A 23,103-nucleotide genomic window follows, 5' to 3' on the forward strand; every position below is an offset into this window, starting at 1 on the left:
CTTTCTTTCTTTCTTTCTTTCTTTCTTTCTTTCTTCTTCTTAAGTTGGAGAGCAAAGATTTACCAATTTAAGAGTATAACATACACACTGCCACCAATATTTCAGAGGAAGTAATGTAAAAAAATGAATTAAATTGTTTATTTAGAAAACAAAGCTGATGTATTATTTAAAGCTCCTAAAAACTCTTGGATTGCCACTTAAGGAAGGGCGAAAACATACTTTACGGTATTCAAGATGTTAATGCGCTTTTATTCAGCTATAAATTGTTTGAATAAAATAACAAGTAAGGAAATATTCTGTTTCCACAAAGCTTCCTATCTATATATATATTTTTTAAGACATAGTCAATTAGAACGTCACAAAATGTTTACGGTTCATTTCATACCTATGAAAAACTGAATCTCACAAGAACTTAGTATGGTAAATGGTACCTGTGTGCAGGTCTCCTATCATTCAACTAATTAAAATCCAATCAACAAATTCCAAGCACAGATAATAATAATAATAATAATAATAATAATAATAATAATAATAATAATAATAATAATAATAGTACCATTATCTGCTCTCAGCCACCGTAAGCCTAGGTATAAGCTGAATGTCCACAGAATAAAATCCATGAAAGTAACATTTGCAGTATTTCTGACTTGCTCTAATTTATTGTAGTAGTACTATTAAGATGAGATAACACTGTACAGAAAGGATCAAGCATATGCAAGAAACGGAGAAAAACTTTTCATATAAATAAAACAGAATATCTCTTGTTGATTTGCCTACCACATCTTTCTAATAACACCAAACATAATTAAGCAATTAAGCAATTCTGTACGTCATTTACAAACTGGAAGGGTCAGAACGTGAGTCAGCACACGACTGTGGACAGTACCCATTTCAATTCAAAGTTATGCCTCAACACTCACAACAATCAATTAGTACAAGTTATGATTCAACTCTATACCTTGTGTTCACAAGTCAAGCTTTGTATCCTTGCAATTCAAGAAACTCAAACTTCTAATGGGAATTTATGACATTCAAACAAATTTCAGCTGGTATTATTTAACCATTCACATAGAAGGCCAATTTCACTTGATAATCCAGTCAAAAATAAGGAGGATAGAAAATAACAGTCTGAATTATATACGCCCACACATCAAACAAGTTAGCGAGGAAGATTAAGCAGGTATGTCATTAACTCTCGAATTTTATCAGCTTGATATGTTTCACAGTCAGAAGAAAAGCAATGATAAGCAGGTGTTCACAAAATCCTCCTGTTTACTTTGCTTTCAAACCATACTGCTCCAGAGTCTGATACCCATACTTAGGACTATAAAATACTGAGATACTCAACAGTACACTCCACGTTGAAAGCTATAAATTGTATCTTCTGCAACCCTCAAAGAAGCAGTCTTAAATGTCATATAACATGCCCTAGACATTGTCTCACCCTACTGTTCTCAAACACTTTAAAGAGAATTTTACTCATCTTGTATGCACTAGTGGAAAATTCTTCAGAAACAGAGTTCTGTATTTGTTTTTCAATTTCAGAAGGTCAAATAAGAGAATGACACTAGAACTACAAAGAATATTTACAGTTTAGCAAGACAAAATACTAAAATCAAAGATAAGCCAACAACTTCAGTGCATCTGTACTCTTCCAACATTCTGGATAGATTTAGATTATGATTTTCCTGATCTTCAATAAACTTCATGAGTTACTGCTTCCAATAATGTGACACACTGCTGAAGATACATAGTCAAAATGTTTATTTTTGGTACTCTTTATAGAAACTATGCAAGTGTACTCTTACCCACACCAAGTTATTTTGTTCTTCCTATTTTCACTTCCTTATCCAGTGTGATTTATTGCCTGTATTCTGCCTCTGTTGTATCTTTCTGTAAAATACAAGTTCTTCTTTATGAACAAAAATAATGCATCCAAATAGATTTTTCCAGATTTCTTGTTAACATTAACTCATAAGTACAGGGTAAGTATTTCAATGTGTGCAACAACGGAGTACCAGAACATTTACTCCCCTGGATATGGCATTTCCCCTACACCTTCCAAATGCATATTAAACAAACTCAAAAAATGGACAGTAATATATACTTTAGAATTACCATTCAATATAACTCAACAATACGTTTGTAAATTCAATATTAAAATGAATAATGCATCATCAAAAATTAAAGAAGTATTAGTATATATAATTTTTATAACCACAGTTTTCACCACAGGTAGGAAGAATAAGAAGAAACAAACTGATCAGGAATTGCATTCTGTCTGCACCTAGAAATCTCCCAATACAGAAAAACTGAAAGACATCTTTTAGTAAATAGCACCACTCCTATTTATCATACAGTATGCTGGTTTAGTTAAGCTAACAACACTGAGGTATCTTAAAAGAACAGTGATCATTACTACATTAATATCATTAAACTGACATTAAATAACATCTACCACAAACAGAGTGTTTTACTCTCTCTCTCTATAAAGCCGGCAATTAATTCAGTATCAATGATATGCCCCAATACAAACAGAGATCAAGAAGGAACACGACATGTTGTCAACTACAAATTCGGTAGGTCACCAAACTTGTCGTAAGTCATTAAAATGACATTTTTCTATGCAACCCAAAATTTACAGTAATAAATATATGATCACTTGAGCAACCTTTACTTTTTTTTTAAAGAATGAATGGAAGGACATCAATTATTTTTAAAATGAAATTTACAAATGAAAAAATTATAAACGTAATATATATAACATATCCTACACATTGCCCTAACCTAGAGTATTCTCATGCAGTTAGAGAATTTGACACTTCTTGAATAACACATACCAAAACAAGGCAACAGAACGATATAACGAGCTTGAAAGTAGAATATGAAGAAGATTAATGAATAAAGAAAAAAACAAGTTTCCATTTTTCAAATAATATGAATAATATTAAATAGGCCTTATAATAATTTCACAGATCATTGGTGAATTTCTTGTAATTATCCAGGAAAAAGTTCTTAATATATACATCCAATATAAAAAATTAATTAAGCAATTAAGAGGTTAGACAACAACAATGAGTTCTACACTAGAGAGAGAACACTCTGCAATGTAACATTTAAGTACAGTTGCTCTAACCCAGCTGCCAGGGTTTTTATTATTTATTTTACACAGAATACACATCAAACAACAAAACTCATACTAATATCACTTTAATAAACATATTTACAGCAATATCCCGCACAGAGAAAATATATTCCTTAAAATCAGGTGTTACTGCATTGTACAGGGTTATCAAAGATCTATCTACCTATGGCAAAAACTTTTACCACAGCACAAATATAATTTTGAAAAATGAAATGAACAGGAAATTACAATTCCAGAATTAATAATAAATCTAATAAAGCAGAAGACTCCAGATTTTTGTAATTGGTAGAAAATCCCAAAAGCTGATCTAATTGATACTGAATGGTAATTCTACTTCACAGAATTGTGGCTTAACACTAGTTTCATTTGCATCAAGCTGAAACAAGCACAAGTGACTGACTAACTTTTGGCAACATCCATGGGCGAGGGAGATGGAGTGCTGGGCGGAGGTGGTGCCACCTGGTTACTAAGCAGAGAGTTGTTGTTGGAAGGTACCATAGCAACAGGAGGGATAGCTGGCTTGATGAAGCGTTCTGATGGTCGTCGGCCAGGCTAAAGGAAGCATTACAAAATTATACAAAAGAATTCTTTGAATCAGAAACAAAACAAAGTCATCTAAAATCTTATAGATATAAAAGTAACATTGCATTTGCTCTCTTCCAAGAACTGGTCGAGAGAAGAAGTGAAACCAGCAATTTACCAGTATCCCCTTGTTTAGATACACAAAGACAAAAAAGAAAGTAACCCATATTTGTGATCCTTCATCTGTTAAAAGTCCTGATAAAATTTCAATTACCATAGTTTACAGACTATGAGATGCACTTCTTTTTTATTTGAAAAATGACGTCCAAAATTCAGATGCATCTTGTACACAAAACTACTTTTAAATACAGTGTGTGAATTCAAATCACTATTATTTTTTTTTTCCACCAGACTTAAAGGGGCCATATTTTCAGTGTGGCAGAAAATTTGCCGCCATCTGCAAACACTATCACACGATCCAGCTACAGTGTATTCCAAGGTTGGTGAAAGCATGATCTTGCCTGTGTAGCTATTGAGTGAGTGAATTTTGGGAGATACCATCTATATAAAAAATAAAGTTTTGTCTGTACATTGCTCAGAATTTGAAAAGAAGGGTATTTCTGTATCGGTCATGTCCACAGTAACAAGGAAATGCACTTTTTACTTTTCCGTAATTTATGTCTGTCTGTATGTACACGCATCACGAGAAAACAGCTGAAGAGAATTTAATGAAAATCGGTATGTAAAGTCGGGAGATGAGCCATTACAATCTAGGCTCTAACTCATTTTATTAGCACTGAATGAAATGGTAGTTTAGGGGAAGGCCTAAAATTTAATTCTCAATTATTTATATTATTAGTGGTCCTATTGATAAATACTACATAACTTAAGTTATATGAATTAAATTTCTGATCATATATGTCATACGTTTGTACTGTACCGGTTATGACAACACAGAATTCATGAATTTGTATTTTGCTGTCAAGTCCCTATCAACGCTGAGCCAAGAGAAAATAGGTTAGCAGAATTTAATGAAAATCTGTATATAGAGTCAGAGAATAGAAACTACAGTCTATGCTATAAACAATTTTATTCACCCTAGATACAATTATAGTTTGGGGAAGGAGCCTAAAATTTAATTTTTAAATACCTATGTTATTGGTCAATTTCCAATCATTTATGTATCATTCAGTTTTACCGTACCGACTATGATAAAAGTGGTATTTCAGAGTTGGAAGAAAACTAAATGTGAAGGCCTACAACATCAGCAATAACATTACATTGACCACTGTTTGTTGAAATGTTCTTTATCTCTTATAATGCCACTCAACTCCGATAGACGGGACTACTGCTGCATACCGATTATAACAGCCTGACTGAACATTGGCAGGAAATAGCTGGGGAGTTAGAAAACTTTCTTCTTTAGCATGCCACTCCTCTGGTTTATACATTTTCTGATACTAATGGTACGTAACACACTGGTTCATCATAGTATTCCAGCTATTTGATCCCTACTCTGACGTGCTGTTTTTAATGAGCAGTGTACACACTTAAGGCAGACGCTCACTTAGTAGTAGTAGTAGTAGTAGTAGTAGTAGTAGTAGTATGACCTGGTCTAGAATTACGATTTAGGCCTATTCCAAATTATAGCACCACAATTCACTAAATAACTCAAAATTCAACCCTGAAAAGAGCCGTTTCTTAAGAAAAGCTTCTTCTTTTTCACTTTTATTACATTCTACATTCATTTCATTCCAAATTAGCAGTGAAAAGAGGTTTCTCCTCTGGCTTGGAAGCAAAATTTGCCTGGAAGTCAGATAAGTTTTCTGCCGCCAGTGTAGTGAAATGAGATTTTCAGACTCATCAGGTACTCCTAGGAAACAGATTAGTAAAAGGGCATAGTGTTTGCCCTGGGACTCTCCACTATTTGACCCCCCCACCACCGAAAAAAAGAAGTGTTCGCGGATCACGGCTCTCTGCGGCTAGGTCATTCCAGCTCTGGAGCTTTGGACTGTTAGATCGGCAGAGTAGTACTGTTCGTTAAAAGTGAGAAAATGTGTGGTTTATCCTTTGATCAAATATTTCATATGAAAGCATTACTTTTAATCGCGCCATTCCTATTGACGTCATTGTTCATTTCAGTTGGGAAAACCACTAAGACAGTCTTTCTGAGGATGTAAAAAAGGCAGGTGGAGAGTAAGTGACTGCCATTATAATGAAAACTCCCCAACTTGATTGTGACTGATGGTAGGCAATCAAATTACAATGAAAATTCCCTAACCCAGTCTTCACATGAGAAAATATGTTTGGCAACTTTCCCGTCACGTGTACACTACCTAACCTAGAATTCTGGGTACAATGTAGAATTCCGTAGCAAAGCATGGGTACGTCAACTAGTAGACTTTAATCAAAAGCGTTTTTTGTTAACAATGTTTGTTCTAGCGGCTAGAGTTGTCATGGAAATAAGTAAAAGGCATCCATATGATGTAGACTATAAACAAACAAACAAACAAAAAAAAAAAAAAGTGCAAAAGGATATGGTAATAGAGCGATGGAACAGCATTTCAATCCTCCACCAATGGAAAAAAGCATTCACGATTGATGGGCTGGTAAAGGAGGACTAAAAAATTGGGAAAGACAAAATGCAAAATGGCCAAAATTAGAAGACTACGTTTTGAAATGGATCCAATGGGACCATGAACATGGCACTGGAATCACAATGAAAATTATTTAAGGGTGGAGAAGATTGATGCTACAGATTTATGAAGAGTCACAGGCTTAGCATGCGAAACAAAATCAAATCACAGAAAATGCTGCACAAGTATGAAGAGAAAAACTTATCTTTCCACCGCTTTGTTATTCAACATCAAAACAAAACCAGAGTGGAACTAGGACAAATTGTGAATATGGATGAAATTCCTTTGACATCTGATGTTCATACAAGTGAAGATACATATCAGTTGCCTATTTGCAGAAGGGGACAAGTCCAAATATTCCTGATGACCTAGATGTCAGGCCCCTTTAAACAACAGGCATCATCACCACCACCAAATATTCCACATTTTTAGGCCTTTGCGCCATCTTGTTCGTCTATCCAACACGTACCAAGGAATACATCACAATGCTTCAAAGCATAAGTCCAACTTTAAATTCTATCAGAAATTAACAAAAATTTGCAGAATGGAACAAGCCCAATGTTAATTCTGATGCAGAAGGGGACAGGTACACACACCAAGCACCTAGGCTGCAAACAGACACAAGTCCATTCTAGACTATGTTTACTTGGCTAAGACTAAATTTATCTTCTTTTGGGACAAATAAAGATAAAATTTTTATGTTGATTCAATTATCAGTCTTTATTCATTCTGCTGTTTTGCACGGTAAAACTCAGGCAGGTCTATTCTTGGTTGGTGAGTGTGTACGCATAAGACTGTGTCTTAGTACTTGTTGGTGCTTAGCTGCAAGTTGTTAACTAGGGTGCTTCACTATGTCATTTCACATACCCAAGACGATGATTGATCGTAATATTATACCATCATTGAGAGGAAAAGAAAGAAAGAAAGCAACTGCACTGGCCACCAAAATGGAAACGAAATATAGCAAAAAAAGAAACAGGTAAGTTGATTGCTATATCTTTAGAATTTTTTTTTTTTAATTATGCAATTTATGTCATTTTCCTTTGTTACTGTAACATTGTACAAATGAGACTGTTCATTGGAAAACAGCTGTCAAATCTGTTACAAAATATCCAGCTTCAGATCAGTTCACTCCCTGCAAGAGGTTTAAACTGACTAAAAAGGTACTGTCCTTATCAAAGGTGAAGTAAACTATCGCCCTGACGTCGGCGTTGCCAAATCTTTATTGAAGCACGGGATGTTATTCAATTGTCCTCAGCCAGCAAAAGTTAATACCAGAGTGGCGACCAAAGCAGGTAAGAAAAAAGATGTTGCCGATTTACTTACTGCACATTTTGTAGAAAACTAGGCCTCACTGCCAGAACTTAAATTATAAGTTAATTGGACAAGAACCATGAGAACAACAGAACAATGTAGCAGATAATCCATTTTCTGATTTTGTGGTATTTAATGATGACAGATCTTTAAATGCCCCGTCACCTTACTATGAATAGAAGATTAACCAGTATTTACACATAAGTGTTTAATTTTTAAGATTTTGTGTGTGTGACAATGGGCCAATTATTGTGGCATTATTAGCAATTAAAGAACAATTTTGGAACAGTTAACAGAAAGTAGTACCATACTATACGTTTGATTTCAGTTTGTTTCTTAATAATTTGGAGTATTGCATACATTTTGTGTACAAATGTCATAAATGTAGTTTATATTCTATATTCTAATAAAATTAGGAAAAAAGGAAATTATAGTTTGTATTTAAGTGATTTGTTTCTACCGCTGCAATAAGGAGCAAGTCCATCAAAAATTTACAAAAGGGGATAAATCCAATATTATATTTTTATTTTTCGAGAAAGGTACTAATACACGTTTTTTGAAACTACAATCCCTGAATGTTCATATCCCAAAGATTTATTTAGGACAAGAAGATATTGATTCCAAATTCTTCAGTCAGAGGGAGCATTTTTGCGTTTTTCCAACGTTTCGTTCTGAATCACTTGTCCCTATTTGCAAATGGATGACAGATATATCCCCCTAGTATACTGTCACTGCATGTGAGGCTTGCAGTGGTGTCTCAACAGCGCACTAACCACCAACGTTTTGGAGAGATGTAGCAATCCAACTGATGGGATCCACGAGACACTTGAGCGAAACGCTTGTAATTTCATGCTTTTAAGAGCTTGAAGACTTATAATATTTCCAATCGGTGAAATTCAATTATGGTTCCCTCCCGGGAACTTAATTCAGAAATTGTGCCTACCTATGCTTTATGGAATGACTAGTCCGTATTTCTATTTATTCCTCTGAGAGAGAGAGAGAGAGAGAGAGAGAGAGAGAGAGAGAGAGAGAGGGAGAGACACTCACTTCAAATACCATCGGACTGAGCCAGGAACGAATCTGCCAAGTTGGGGTCAAAAGGCCAGCACCTGAAGCATCTGAGCCACTCATCCCGGCTATTATTATTATTATTATTATTATTATTATTATTATTATTATTATTATTCTAGGATGCAGTAACGAGTCCAACTGTCTGGCCAGTTAATCTGCTATGGTAATGGAGTAAACCATACAGCCAGTGACTCCAAACCGAATGTTGGGCGGCAGTAAATAGCCTGAGCCACTATAAGGACCAACGGCTAAGGGCGGAGGAGTCCTTATAGAAGGGAAATCAACCCTCAGTGAAGGAAATACCACTGAAACCCCATATCAACTGTATCATCAGTACTCCAGAGGAGTGGCTACAAAAGTCGTCTGTTCTTCATGTAAGAAGATGTACAATATTAGAAGGATCCACCTTTCAATACTCCGTTTTAAGTTGAACTAAAAAGAAGTCACAACTTGTTTATTGGGACCGGTTTCGACGCATTACAAGTGTCATCATCAGCCAAATAGTAAAATAGGGCAAGATATAAAGATCTTAAAACAACTAATACACTGAACACAGGCAAAAAAATTAACATTGATTCATATCGTAGCAATTCAGTTCATGTCCAAAACACAATGATCGCAGTCAAGAGAGTAAACAAAACATCATTGTCTTGCGCCGAAAACAAATATAGTTGAAGTTCACAAGCAGGTCAAGTATGCACTTATGTAGAGTCGTTGCTAGGCAGGTCTTGTAGGCATTTGTTTCTCAGGCCGAAGAGTAAAAGGTGACTTAATTGAAGTCTTAGGAAAACAGTGTAGGATTTAATTTCATCAAATTCAAAGTAGGTATATAAGTTTGAAAATAATTTAAAACATTAAAAAGAATAAAGTCAAATAAAAATATATTCAAAATAGGAAGAAATAATAAAAGAAAATTGCAATGTGAGGTTCAACTCGAAACAACTTGCCGTAGTAATTGATAGATGAATGGGAGATGATAAATAGAAAAAAGGTTGGGGAACGTTTATTAGAGGGTGGTGGTGGTGGTGATTATTGCTATTAGAGGAAGTACAAATGGGTAAATATCTTCTATATAACACTAAACCGAGGAAAAAAGAGGAAGAGGTCTGACACTTCGAAAAATGAAGATATCGGTAAAAGGAAGACAAGGGCCACGAAGGGCGTGAAAATGAAAGACTCCCTAGCCCTTGCAAACCTAATAGCATCGGGGTCAGAAAAGAACAAGAGTTGACCAAGGGAGGTCGGACAGGATAGATGAAAGTGAGGAGCTTGGCACAAGTAAGTGGAAGCAATGCCAGGACTCAGCTAAGGGTCCCGTGGTCGCCAACCCACGCTCTGAAGTTCAGAGCCCCTGGCGGGTTAGAGAGTGGGAAGGAAAGGAAAAATGGAAGGGATCCGATATTTCAAAAATGAAAACATCGGCCAAAGGAAGACAAGGGCCAACGAAGGGCGTAAAAATGAAAGACTCCCTAGCCCTCGGAAACCTAATAGCATCGGGGTCGGAAAAGAACAAGAGTTAACCAAGGGAGGTCGGACAGGATAGATGAAAGTGAGGAGCCTGGCACAAGTAAGTGGAAGCAATGCCAGGACTCAGCTAAGGGCCCCGTGGTTGCCAACCCACGCTCTGAAGTTCAGAGCCCCTGGGGCTTAGAGAGTGGGAGGGAAAAGGAAGAAAAGGGAGGTGGGGTGGGGAAAACTAAGGAGGATCAAGGGGGGTGTTGCGGAAGGGTGAAGTGGCATGAGAGGGTACTGTGTAAATTGTGAAAGACTGATCTCTTACTTGTTGACTTCAGGTTATTTAAAATGGAGATGAGAAAATCGAAAAGGGCATTGGGCTTCTCAGAAATAGCATTCAGATTAAGATTTGGATTGAAAAACTGGTCAAGGTGTATAAAACAGTTTTCGGTGATGTCTAGGAGAGGGCCTTTATTTAGAGTGCTGAGAATTTCAATATCCTGGTTTATTGTAGTGAAAACATGTTTTGTGTCATGTATGTGTTGTCCCACTGCCGAAAATCTGTTGTGCTTTATTGCATTAACGTGTTCAAGGTACCTAATTTTGAAGTTACGACCAGTTTGACCTATGTAAGAAGAATTACAGTTGTGGCACTTAAAACGATATACACCTGATTTAGAAAAGACACTTGTTCTATTTATGGAGTTGGAGTTATGTAATAATTCAAGGTTTCTATTATTATCGAAACAGACTTTCAACGTATTAGGTCGTGTTACGTACATGTAGTACGTGTTGAAGAGATGTTAAGTACAGAACAAAAATGGCCAGCCGGACACCAGTGGGTGTCGCATGTACGACACATGTACGTAACACGACCTAATACGTTGAAAGTCTGTTTCGGTTTCTATTATTAGTTCGAAAAGAAATCATGGTATTATGTTTTTTGAAGACATTAGCTATACTGTAGGTATTTGTATTGAATGTGAATGTGGTGTAAGCAGCTGGTTTAGGAATATCTTTTAAGAGTGTTGTGTTAGGGCGGTGTCTAAATTTGTTAATGATTTGTTCAATAAAATATGTATTATAACCACTAAATTTGGCAATGGAGCGGATGATGTTTAGTTCTTTATTTAAGTTATCTTTTGATAGCGGAATTTTGAAGGCACGGTTAACCATACTGTTGTATGAGGCACGTTTATGTGACTGTGGGTGAAAAGAGTCTTGTTTTATGGTATTAGCTGTATGTGTGGGTTTTCTATAAATCATATATGATAATGAGGAAGGTAATCTGCTTATTGTTATGTCTAGAAAATTAACTGATTTGTTTTGTTCTGTTTCAAGAGTGAATTTAATATGCAGATCAATTTTATTGAGGCTATTAAGAGTAGAAGCTGCACTGATAACTCTATCATCCAGTATCACAAAAGTGTCATCTACATATCTAGCCCAAAATAATACATGTTTAAAGTCGTCATTGTTATCAATGAAATTGTGTTCTAAAAAGTCTAGGTATATTTCTGCTAGGATCCCTGAGGCTGGAGAACCCATAGCCAAACCATCTTGTTGATAAATTATATTGTCAAAGATGAAGAAGTTGTTAGTAACTACTAATTTTAAGATGGTCATAAAATCATTAATTTCAAGTTTGCTTAATCAACTATATGTGTTTAAATTATTTTCAATAATAGGAAATAATTTTTTGATATTAATACTGGGATACATATTGACAATATCGAAAGAGTGTAGAGAATGGTGAGGTTGGATTTTAAAGTTATTTAATTTCTCAACTAGTTCTATAGTGTTTTTTACAACTTATTCGATAAAAATTTGTAATTATTCTTAAGAAATTTATGAATGAATTGTGCTAATTTGTAAAGTGGGCTTGGTCTGTAATTAATAATTGGTCGAATAGGGACGTCAGTCTTATGAATTTTAGGGAGAGATTTAGCGGTTAGCAGGCCTGGATTCATGCTTAAAAATTTTGTTTTTTCAAGTTCAGTAAATAAGAAAGAAGAGTTCTTTAGGGTTTGTTTTAGGAGACGTTGAATTTGTTGAGTAGGATCTTTCTTTATTATAGAAAAGGAATTATTACTGAAATTTTTTTTTGTTTTTTCGATATAATCAACTTCATCCATTATTACTGTAGTGTTTACCTTTGTCAGCTTTTGTGATAATGAGGTTATGGTCTTTAATTTTCTTTTTAGGGTTAAGAATGTGTGTATGTTCAACGAAGGGAATAGTGTTGCTACTATCGTTAGGTGTGTAAATCTTATTAAGTTTTCTTTTTACATCAAGTCTAATTTCATCCTGTAATTCTAAAGGCATTTTTTTGATAGCTAATTCAGATTCAGTGATTGTATTAAAAGCACTGTTATTTTTATTTAAGTTAGGCCAGTTATGTTTAGGGCCTTTCGATAGGATTAAGTTGTCATTATCATCTAAGATTGTTTTGGATAAGTTGACAACCGGGGGGTGGAACTTACTAATTATATTGTCGTGATTTTTTGGTTCATTAGATAATTTAGTAAAAGGTTTCCTTGTCATAGAGATATTTTTGAGATTGTTGAGTTTTCTGTCTAAAGTTGATTGCTTTTTGGAAAGTGTAAAGAATAACTTATCGTCTACATGGGTTTGAAATAAGTCCCATTGAGCGCTTGATAGTAGGCGAGTTGCTCTGAACTTCGGAGCGTGGGTTGGCGACCACGGGACCCTTAGCTGAGTCCTGGCATTGCTTCCACTTACTTGTGCCAGGCTCCTCACTTTCATCTATTCTGTCCGACCTCCCTTGGTCAACTCTTGTTCTTTTCTGACCCCGACGCTATTAGGTTTGCGAGGGCTAGGGAGTCTTTCATTTTCACGCCCTTCGTGGCCCTTGTCTTCCTTTTACCGATATCTTCATTTTTCGAAGTGTCGGACCTCTTCCTCTTTTTTCCTCGGTTTAGTGTTATATAGAAGATATTTACCCATTTGTACTTCCTCTAATAGCAATAATCACCACCACCACCACCCTCTAATAAACGTTCCCCAACCTTTTCTCTATTTATCATCTCCCATTCATCTGTCAATTACTACGGCAAGTTGTTTCGAGTTGAACCTCACATTGCAATTTTCTTTTATTATTTCTTCCTATTAATGTTTTAAATTATTTTCACACTTATATACCTACTTTGAATTTGACGAAATTAAATCCTACACCATTTTCCTAAAACTTCAATTACGTCACTTTTTACTCTTCGGCCTGAGAAACAACTGCCTACAAGACCTGCCTAGCAACGACTCTACATAAGTGCATACTTGACCTGCTTGTGAACTTCAACTATATTTGTTTTCGGCACAAGACAATGATGCTCTGTTTACTCTCTTGACTGCGATCATTGTGTTTTGGACATCAACTGAACTGCTACGATATGAATCAATGTTAATAATTTGCCTCTGTTCAATGTATTAGTTGTTTTAAGATCTTTATATCTTACCCTATTTTACTATTTGGCTGATGATGACACTTGTAATGCGTCGAAACCGGTCCCAATAAACAAGTTGTGACTTCTTTTTAGTTCAACTTACAACGGAGTATTGAAAGGCGGATCCTTCTAATATTGTACATCATCTTATTTCTCTATTCAATACGGAACGATCATGAAGTTTTTAACTTTAAATGTTCTTCATGTTACGAGCGGCCTACAAGTTTCGGGTGGCAGTAGCTCTAAAATGCCTTTGGGAGTGGCGAACCCATCGTAATAAAAGCCTATATACTGACAAGTATACTGAAGCCTCGGAAAATGCTAGAGCGTTCCCCCACAAGCGACATGCAAAATATTAGGGCGTTCCCCACAAGCAACGTGCAATTCTTGTGATGCTGGGAGAAATGTGATAAATGGCCGACCAGCAACCAAATACATCAAGATAGCTACCATCAATGTAGTGACACTAACAGGGGAAGTGGAAGAAATAGTAGATTTTATGGTTAAGAAAGATATAGCATTACTAGGAAACAGCGAGACCAAATGGAAAGGAAAAGGTGAAAGGAAACTTCAGAAAGGATACACCTTATACTATAGTGGAGGAAGAGAAGCCAAAAATGGAAAAGACCTAGAATTGGTGGAAAACATAAATGGCAGGTTGATTAAGGTCAGATTGAGACTTGAAACTGGTGTTGCGATATAATTCAAGGATATGCTCCACAAACAGAATATACAGATACAGATCTACTGTAGAGGAATACCTTGAATATCTGGAAGGCCATATACAGGACAAACACGTTATGGTCACTGGAGACATGAATGCCCAAGCAGGTCAGGAAAGAAAAGGAGATGAAGAGAAGATTATAGGTCCATTTGGATATGGGAAGAGAAACAAGGCTAGAGATATTTTGGTAGACTTTTGTAGAAGAAATAAGCTGATCATTGGTAACACATGATTTCAAAAGAAAAACAGAATATAACAAGATATAGTTGGGATAACAAAATCAAAACTCTGATAGATTACATTTTGGTCGAGAAAGGTAACAGGAAAATGTTGGTAGATGTAACAGCCCTCCCAAGTGAATCTTTCGATGGAGATCACTGAGTTGTGATAGCTAAGTTAAAGATGGGAAAGATACAAAAGTTGACAGATTAGGCAGAGAAAGCTAAGGGTGTGGAAACTGCAGGAGAAGGAAATACTGTATTCACGTGGATAATTCCCGCCACCGAATAATCCCTGCATGCTAACTTTAGGAAGGCTGATTTTGAAGGGGAAAAACAAAAACAAAAAAAATGCCAACATTGACGCAAATAAAACCCACACCCCAATTTCGTGCCTCAATTTTTTTTTAAATATGTGGATATTATTTGAGTAAATACAGTAAATGAAGAGTTCCAGATGCACATTAAACAAGTATATCTAAGGAAGACATCGGAAGGGTTGAAGAAGAATAGGCATACTTTAAACAGTCATGGTAGAGTATGCAGAAAAGACCTGTGGAAGAGTATCAGAAAGGAAGAGAGATCAAGAAACGCCCTGCTGGAATGACAGGGTAAAAGATATAGTTAAAAGGAAGAAACAAGCTTGGAAAATTGCTGAGAAACAGAACAACAAATCAGAATACAGGCACTGCAAGGAGTGCTCGAAGGTGGTTCAAGAAGAGAAAAAGAAATGCTGGCAAAACTTCACTAAATCTCTGCAAGAAGATACAACCTGAAGCAAAAAGATCTTATTCCAGTGGGTTAAAAAGAAGAAAGATTCATGTGAAGGTGCTAACTTCATTAAAAATGAACAAGAGGAAGTGATGACACAGAAGCAGGATATACTGCAGAGGTGGGGAAAATACTTTGAACAGCTTTACAACATGCAAAAGACCTCAGTACAAGGGGAAACCGAAGAACAAGATTTAGTGCAGACGGAAGATAAGGAAAACGAGGTGTCCATGGCAGACATTGAGTGGGCCACTGAAAGAATGAAATGAGTTGGAACTGACGAGGTCACCATAGAAATGACAGCAGCAGAAGCAGTTGGTCTACAGTGGTTGTATAGACTCTACAATGATATGGAGGAAAAAGTATGTTCCAAAAGAGTGGACTAAAGGAGTCATTATATCAATTTTCAACAAAGGGACAGGAAGCAATGTGAAAATTACAGAGGAGTGACACTGAAACCTCACACAGCTAAGATCATTGGAAGAATCTTGGATAAATAAATAAATAAATAAATAAATAAATAAATAAATAAATAAATAAATAAATAAATAAATAAATAAAAAATAAAATAAATAAAATAAATAAATAAATAAATAAATAAATAAATAAATAAATAAATAAATAAATAAATAAATAAATAAATAAATAAATAAATAAATAAATAAATAAATAAATAAAAATAAATAAATAAATAAATAAATAAATAAATAAATAAATAAATAAATGTAAATTTATTTGTGTGTGTTTCTATTTGGTCGTTTTCATTGAGTTTGATTGTTTTGTAGTTTCATGTCTGTTCATTTGAATAACTTGGTAATTAATTTAACCGATTGTCGCTCATTATTAAGTAGATAGCTTCACCCAATATTAATGCCGGTCTGCCGAAGTATATGTTCCTCAAAATCTGTATTAGTGGTAAAATTTTAGACTTTGCTTAGGGAGTTAGGACCGGACAAGCCTGAGTGACTGGCTAGTTTGGGCATCACCAGATTTAGGTAGCGATATGGGGTTAATACTGTACCCGCTCAAAGCCTGAGTCCCAACCAGCATTTATCTCAGGGAGTGTTACGTTCCGAATCCATCGCAACTAATAAACAATAAAAAAATATATATTGAGATATAAGGTCTCAAACTAAATGTAAGGGCGCTATCCAATCAGTACTACAGGGTTGAACGGGACACTCTAATCTTTAACTTTAAGGCTCTTCATTAAAACACACAAATTATATATATATTCAGATCAAAGGGAAATTATGAAGGCTCCATCCTAGGGATGGGGACGGATATTTAAACGGTCACCAAGGGTTTACTATTCTACAAGAACAAGAACCTGGAACTGTTTCCTTGCAAATGCTAAAGGAGCATTTTACTTAAGTAAACAAAATAATTTTTACACACAACAAAATCTGTTGACCCTTGATTTGCCGGTAATTTGGCAAATTATTTCTGAAAAATGATTACATAATTTTTATCACTTCTGACCACCCTTCCATTTGGGTGGTGGAACCGTTGATATCTGAAGGTATCAGATTTACCTTTGTTAACACCATGACCATATTTGGTCGTCGACCAATTACCTGTTGGCTAAGTGGGCGCGATCACATGAACTATGTTATCGCCTCCACTTTGATTGAGATGAGACCAACCCGGGAAACTACAAACTCTCCCCGGGTTCCTCACCAAGATATGCTAATCGTTAGTTGAAGGAAACGACAAAGTGACTCTAACCTAATGGTCCAGATGTAGGGATTTGCCTTCATTTTACAACTATAAACTTAACTTATTATTCACAACAACTTGACATTATTACGTTAATTTTCCAGCTGACTTCCCTAGTATCATTCATCATCAGCATCCGAAATAATAAAATAAAATAAATTAAAAAAATATTATTATTGTACCGGGCGGTACACCTCCACGCCGCTAATTTAAAATTCGCGCCAGTTGAAACTCCTCTGGCGGAGGAAGTCTGAACTTTATCTAATGTATTAATTTTCAAGTTTCTCAGAAGATGTCACCACTTGGAAATTTTGGAGTTTTTGAACTGGGTCATTTTTGATGTATTTTTGTTTTACCTGTAGTAAGAAGTGTGAACTTTCTCTTCTAGAGGACACTACTGAAAAACTACAATGGTGCACCCTAGTGCGAAGTGAAAGAACTGTTTTTTGGAGAAATTTTTATTTCAAAAGTTTGTTTCTTGTTAAATTTCTTTCTGTGATTGTTTAAGTTGGCTGTATAACCCTTTCTTTCCCCTTGTTTTGAATTTAGCCAATCCCGAATTTCTTTAATTAATTTATAACCAATCAGGTGTATCTTCCCCAGAGGCGATATATTGCTTAACCCTAGCCAATAAAGTTTTTGTGGGAGGGTGTTCTCATTCCTCAAACGCCTCGAACTTTCTGCGGGAGTATATAAACTGCTGATTTTAGGGTCTCTGCGCCACTTCAGTACCATCTTTCAGTGTGTAAAGTACATAGCAGGGGGCGGGTAGCGCCTCTTTCTTCGGGCAGCAGTTCAACCACCAGGTAATGGCCGGTTAATAACTTCTTTTCTTGCTAGCTCAGCAGTTTAACTCTCGGGGCGGGTCCGAAGCGTTTCCACCATGTAACTTTTCCCTAAAATGTAACGACTCTTAGCTCTATTCTCTTTTAAAGTCACATATTGGGATAGAGAGTGCTTAACCCACTCGAGCTCCCACTCATATTGTTTTGAGGTGAACTTATTTCTCACAACCAATTCTTCCTTAATGTAATGTAAATTGTTCTTTTCTAAAGTCACCTCTGTAGTATGGGATTAGCCCTTGCATTAGTGGCCTAGAGCCAGATTAGGTTTTAAACAAAATGTATTAGGAGTGCAGATCGCCTCCTCTCAAATTGTTATTTTAGAGGTTATATAATTAACCTTTTCTCACTTAATAGGCCTCAGTAGGTTGGGTATTTTACCCCTGTGTCTATGTCCTTAGAGGACAACTTGAAGGTGGAGTTTGGTGTGGCCTTTGATAGGCTTAAAGTTGAGAGCGAGTGGCTCTTTCTCGAAAATTGAGTGTTGTATGCCTCGAGGAGGCTTTTCTGTGTAATTTAGAGCAAGTGCTCCTGGGCACGAATGGGGTTTTCCGCCCCTCTGTTAAATCTTGTTTTTGGGTAAAGTTGGGCTAGTTGCCCAAGAATTGCGAGTTCGGGGCTCGAAGCCCAAATCCTGTAAATACTGTAATTGTACTTTTGTTGCCTTGCTACTCTGTACCTGCCATTTGTGTTATTTCTGAATTTTGGAAAGAAAATATAACCTTGTTAAATTCTAAACTAACTTTAATTTCGTAGCCTGAGACCTGTTCACCCCCGCACCTTCTTTCACCTCTAACTACCACGGAAACATCAGTAACAATTATTATTATCAACATTATTATTAATAATAGTGGAGATCGTGATTATCGTAACCCGTAATCATCCTCGCTATAATACTTCAACTTCTCGCTCTTATTATTCTCATCTGAAATTTTAAAAAAAGTAGCTTCTTTTTTATTCTTCTTCTCCTTCTCCAAATATTCTCATTATTATTATTAGTTAAAAATCTCAAATTTTTCATTTCAACTCCCAACATCATCATTATGTCCAAATATTTTTTTTTTTTAAAAAAAGGTAAATTATTCTTCTTCTTCTTCTTCAAATATTTTATTATTATTATTATTATTATTATTATTATTATTATTATTATTATTATTATTATTATTAATTTAAAAAAATAATTTCGCTTGTTACACGGTAGTCCACTCTATATATGTTTAACGCATAGCCCGTTTTACAATTCCGATTTATTTTGGCACTAATCTATCCAGACATGATTTATTTGGAATATTATTATTATTATTATTATTATTATTATTATTCTTTCGAGAATCTTTATTTTTATTCCCCATCTTTATAATTTAGTCACATACGTTCTCCCCCAAACAGAAATCACCAAGATCCGAATTCACATCGGTCGGGACATAATAGTGTTTGAACCCGCAACCTTATTTTCGTACTGTCGTTAATTCATGGAGACCATATGCTCCTAAGACAATTCTCAAATCCCATAACACCTCGCAGTTGGGCAAATACCTCCAATCTCTGAAAGTGTTAAATTATTCCTTCCTTTTCCATTTTGAAGTCCATTTATCCATCGGAACTCTTCAAAACATTTTCATTAATTAACCCTTGGTGTGTGGACTCTCTTCTGCCACTCATATCATCGGTATAGAAATACAACCTCTATGTAGGCCTTAAGATCCATCTATTTCTTCATCAACATCAGTACAATTCACTTTCATTTCGGGCCGGATTTCTGTCCCACAAAACTCCAAATCTCAACTTTTGGCTCAAATCACTCTGGGCCTCAAACATAGCGTGACCATATTATCAAAATGCCTATCTCGTTTCTACCAAAATTATGTATGATTATTATGGAGCCCAAAAACGTGAAATCAACAATTAGTGTTAAAATCGGATTCAATACCCAAATTAAATATTCATGCCACATAATATCTCCACATTTAAATTACTTTAATTTGCAATCATTCTATCCAACTAGGCCCGTGCCTTTATTCTCAAAGATTATTATTAAACACGCCTTTACACATTACCCAATATTAATGTAATACTTCGACACTTGTACAGATTATTATTTTGTCCACTGGCGAACTTCGCGATATTTATAACAAATCAATGGACTTCATTCCGTCCCACAACAATTTAAATCACTTGGCAACCCTACCTCTGGATTATCTTAACAACATACCTTAATATCTATAAACGTTCCGATAACGGAAAAACACTTTGGAAGCACTTCTAAATGAATATTAACATTATCTTTATGTGAAACGTGCTCCATATCATATCAAACAACTCAAGCACTTGAATGAACAAATAAACACTACTCTACTCTATTTAACAATTTAAATTATGATGAGTGCTTGATCTAATTATGTACATATTAATTTGTCCCTTTGTCTATCTATCTTTGAATTTATACAAGCCAGAAACGGCTCGTTTCACAATTAAGTTACATGATAAATTTATATGATTTCCTCCCCCTAACGATAGCAATCTACAAATATTTTAAATGGTTACTCATCTCTGCCCTTGTAGTCTGCTAAAACCGGACAAGGAGCCTAGCCCCTCCGGTTTTTAGCACTGCATTCCATTGGTATTCATGCCAGCTTGAAGAATTAATCCTTGACCCTTTTCAACTTTACACATTTTGAATAAAAACAAATAAAATGTTGCACTCTGGAATAATTTCCACCCTAAATTCTACTCACAAATTTTACACTCTCGGCCTTGTATCTAGCCCACTTAATGTAGATATACATTCTTCATTCCTTTCCCGGACACTAGGAACATGGGATACCTCGGGATCCCCTTTACAACGGCCCGTGCGCGCACTTGAATTTCCGTCACGCGTTCACACAGCTGACCAGGTATCAGTTTATAATCGACTGTTTACTAGGTGAAATACATCAAACACTCGTGATCGTTCTCATGTAACGTACTTCCTAATCTGTTGGTAGAATCTCACACTCCGTAAGTTATGCTTTACTGAGTCCTGTAACTATTTGAAACACTTCATACTAGTATACTGCTCAAGACTGTAATATGAGCTACATCACGTTATGAATCACTGTACTATGTAACAATATAATACTTCGAACCCTACTCCACGAGTAAGTACACACACGCACCCCTGGCGTAATCACGGCTCGAACAAAATATCAGAAGTTGTCACACACCCCAGGCGTGGTATCCGCTCAAACGCTTTGTCAAAAGTAGTTGTCAGTCCTTATCCACGACCTCATATTTATACTTGTATCCCTTCTCTTCCGAGTTCACCGGAGTTCATCTTGGGACACGCAGTCCCGATATCTTCATACGACAATTTGCGGTTCGGCCCGTGGCTTAAATATGATATCCAATGATGTAATTATGTTCTCAAAGGCTCTATACCAATTCTCAACTATTATCGTTCGCTGGTAATGGATATATTTGCGAATTTAGCTGCCGTATCCCGGCCTGGGATTTCGCGCTATATTGTGGCGTCCTTTGCCTCCAGCCAATCAACGCATAGCGCCCATGAATTCTCAAAATTACACCATGTAATTTCCCGCAATTATTTTTTTATAAGTTTTATAATATAGTAAGGCTCCTAAATTCCACCTTATTCTAAAATTGATATCTCACTTCCTTCTATCAATTTAATACGCGGAGTTAGCCTCGCTAGTGCTTCTTACAATACGAAGTTGGCGTACCTGCGACTGGTCGATGAAATTTTCTATTGGTCCACATAAACCACGGGACGGGGAAGGCTCATATTTTTTTCTTCCAGTGCCAACCCCGTGTTCAACTCCCGCTAGTACATGGAGATACCCTGCCATCATTTCTCAGAAATCTGCACCCAGCTCTTTGCGCTGTTGCCACTACCTATTCTGCCCGGGGCTATGAAAACTTTGGCAACTCTCTTTCCTCGTTGTCACAATTTCTGAGAATTCTAATTCTGCCGTTCATTGTGTTTGTTAATCTCATTGGAGACAATAGTCTGTGTAGGTTTCACAACATCCTCTCGACCTGGTCTATACTTATAATATACAAAGTACGATCTTCTCGCTTCTGAAAATGAAATATATATTCCTCCATAAATAATCACAATTGCATGACGCTTATCACACCCCCACCAGGGCGCAATACCAAGAATTAAATACAGCTTCAATACCTGGCATTGGAATTTATTAATTTACACCATAAAATCATATACCATAATAGATTTTTAAAAAGAAACATCTCTTAACTGATTGGGCCCGAGCCACGGAACCGTTCCGTGCTTCATCTTGGTGGACCAAATGCCAGACCATGTAACTGTTCCGTTGTCTCTCTTACTGGTAATTCAACTTTTCCTCAAGAGATGGCAGAGTGAGTTGCATTTGTAATTTGTGTAGGGACTCTTCCTCTCCAATGTTATAATGCTCTCTGCTAACATATATCGATAGTGTGCATGGTAATATTAGTTTAAGTGGGCTATCTCTAGGCTTTGAGATACGCTTGTAAACAAGATGGCTGCCAGTAAAGAACTGAAATTCACCGATATATAACCCCTTTTAGAAAGTAATGATGATTAGGAATGTCATTTTTTCAGAGAAATTAGTAGTAATATTAGTGATAGTGTGAGCAATGCTCCTGAAGAACAAATAGATGTGAAAAATCGAAGAGGAAGTGCAAGGAGAAGACCGTGTTGCAGCTCAGCAGGCGGACTGAATACGGGCCCGTGATGCTAATAAAATACATACATATATACATACATTATCATTATAGACTGTTATGCCTTTCAGCGTTCAGTCTGCAAGCCTCCGAGAATTTACTAAACGTCGCCACAAACCTCGATTTGCAACTAGTGTTGTGGCCTCATTTAGTTCTATACCTCTTATCTTTAAATCATTAGAAACCGAGTCTAACCATCGTCATCTTGGTCTCCCTCTGCTTCTCTTACCCTCCATAACAGAGTCCATTATTCTCCTAGGTAACCTATCCTCCTCCATTCGCCTCACATGACCCCACCACCGAAGCTGGTTTATGCGTACAGCTTCATCCATCGTGTTCATTCCTAAATTAGCCTTTATATCCTCATTCCGAGTACCATCCTGCCATTGTTCCCACCTGTTTGTACCAACAAACATTCTTGCTACTTTCATGTCTGTTACTTCTAACTTATGAATAAGATATCCTGAGTCCACCCAGCTTTCGCTCCTGCAAAGCAAAGTTGG

The 23,103-nt window shown here is 36.1% G+C and overlaps 1 protein-coding gene across 1 annotated transcript in view; it reads right to left on the minus strand.

Moving 5' to 3' along the window:
• Nucleotides 1-702: 702 nt before the first annotated feature.
• LOC136871206 (coiled-coil domain-containing protein 6) overlaps nucleotides 703-23,103 on the minus strand; it is a 151,207-nt gene continuing 128,806 nt past the window's right edge. The window contains exon 9 of the mRNA XM_067144965.2: nucleotides 703-3,697. Coding sequence (XP_067001066.2) covers nucleotides 3,545-3,697 — 153 coding nt within the window. The 3' untranslated portion in view covers nucleotides 703-3,544. The remainder of the gene's footprint in view (nucleotides 3,698-23,103) is intronic.

This window comes from Anabrus simplex, chromosome 1 (genome assembly GCF_040414725.1).
Source record: "Anabrus simplex isolate iqAnaSimp1 chromosome 1, ASM4041472v1, whole genome shotgun sequence".
Taxonomy (NCBI): Eukaryota; Metazoa; Arthropoda; class Insecta; order Orthoptera; family Tettigoniidae; genus Anabrus; species Anabrus simplex.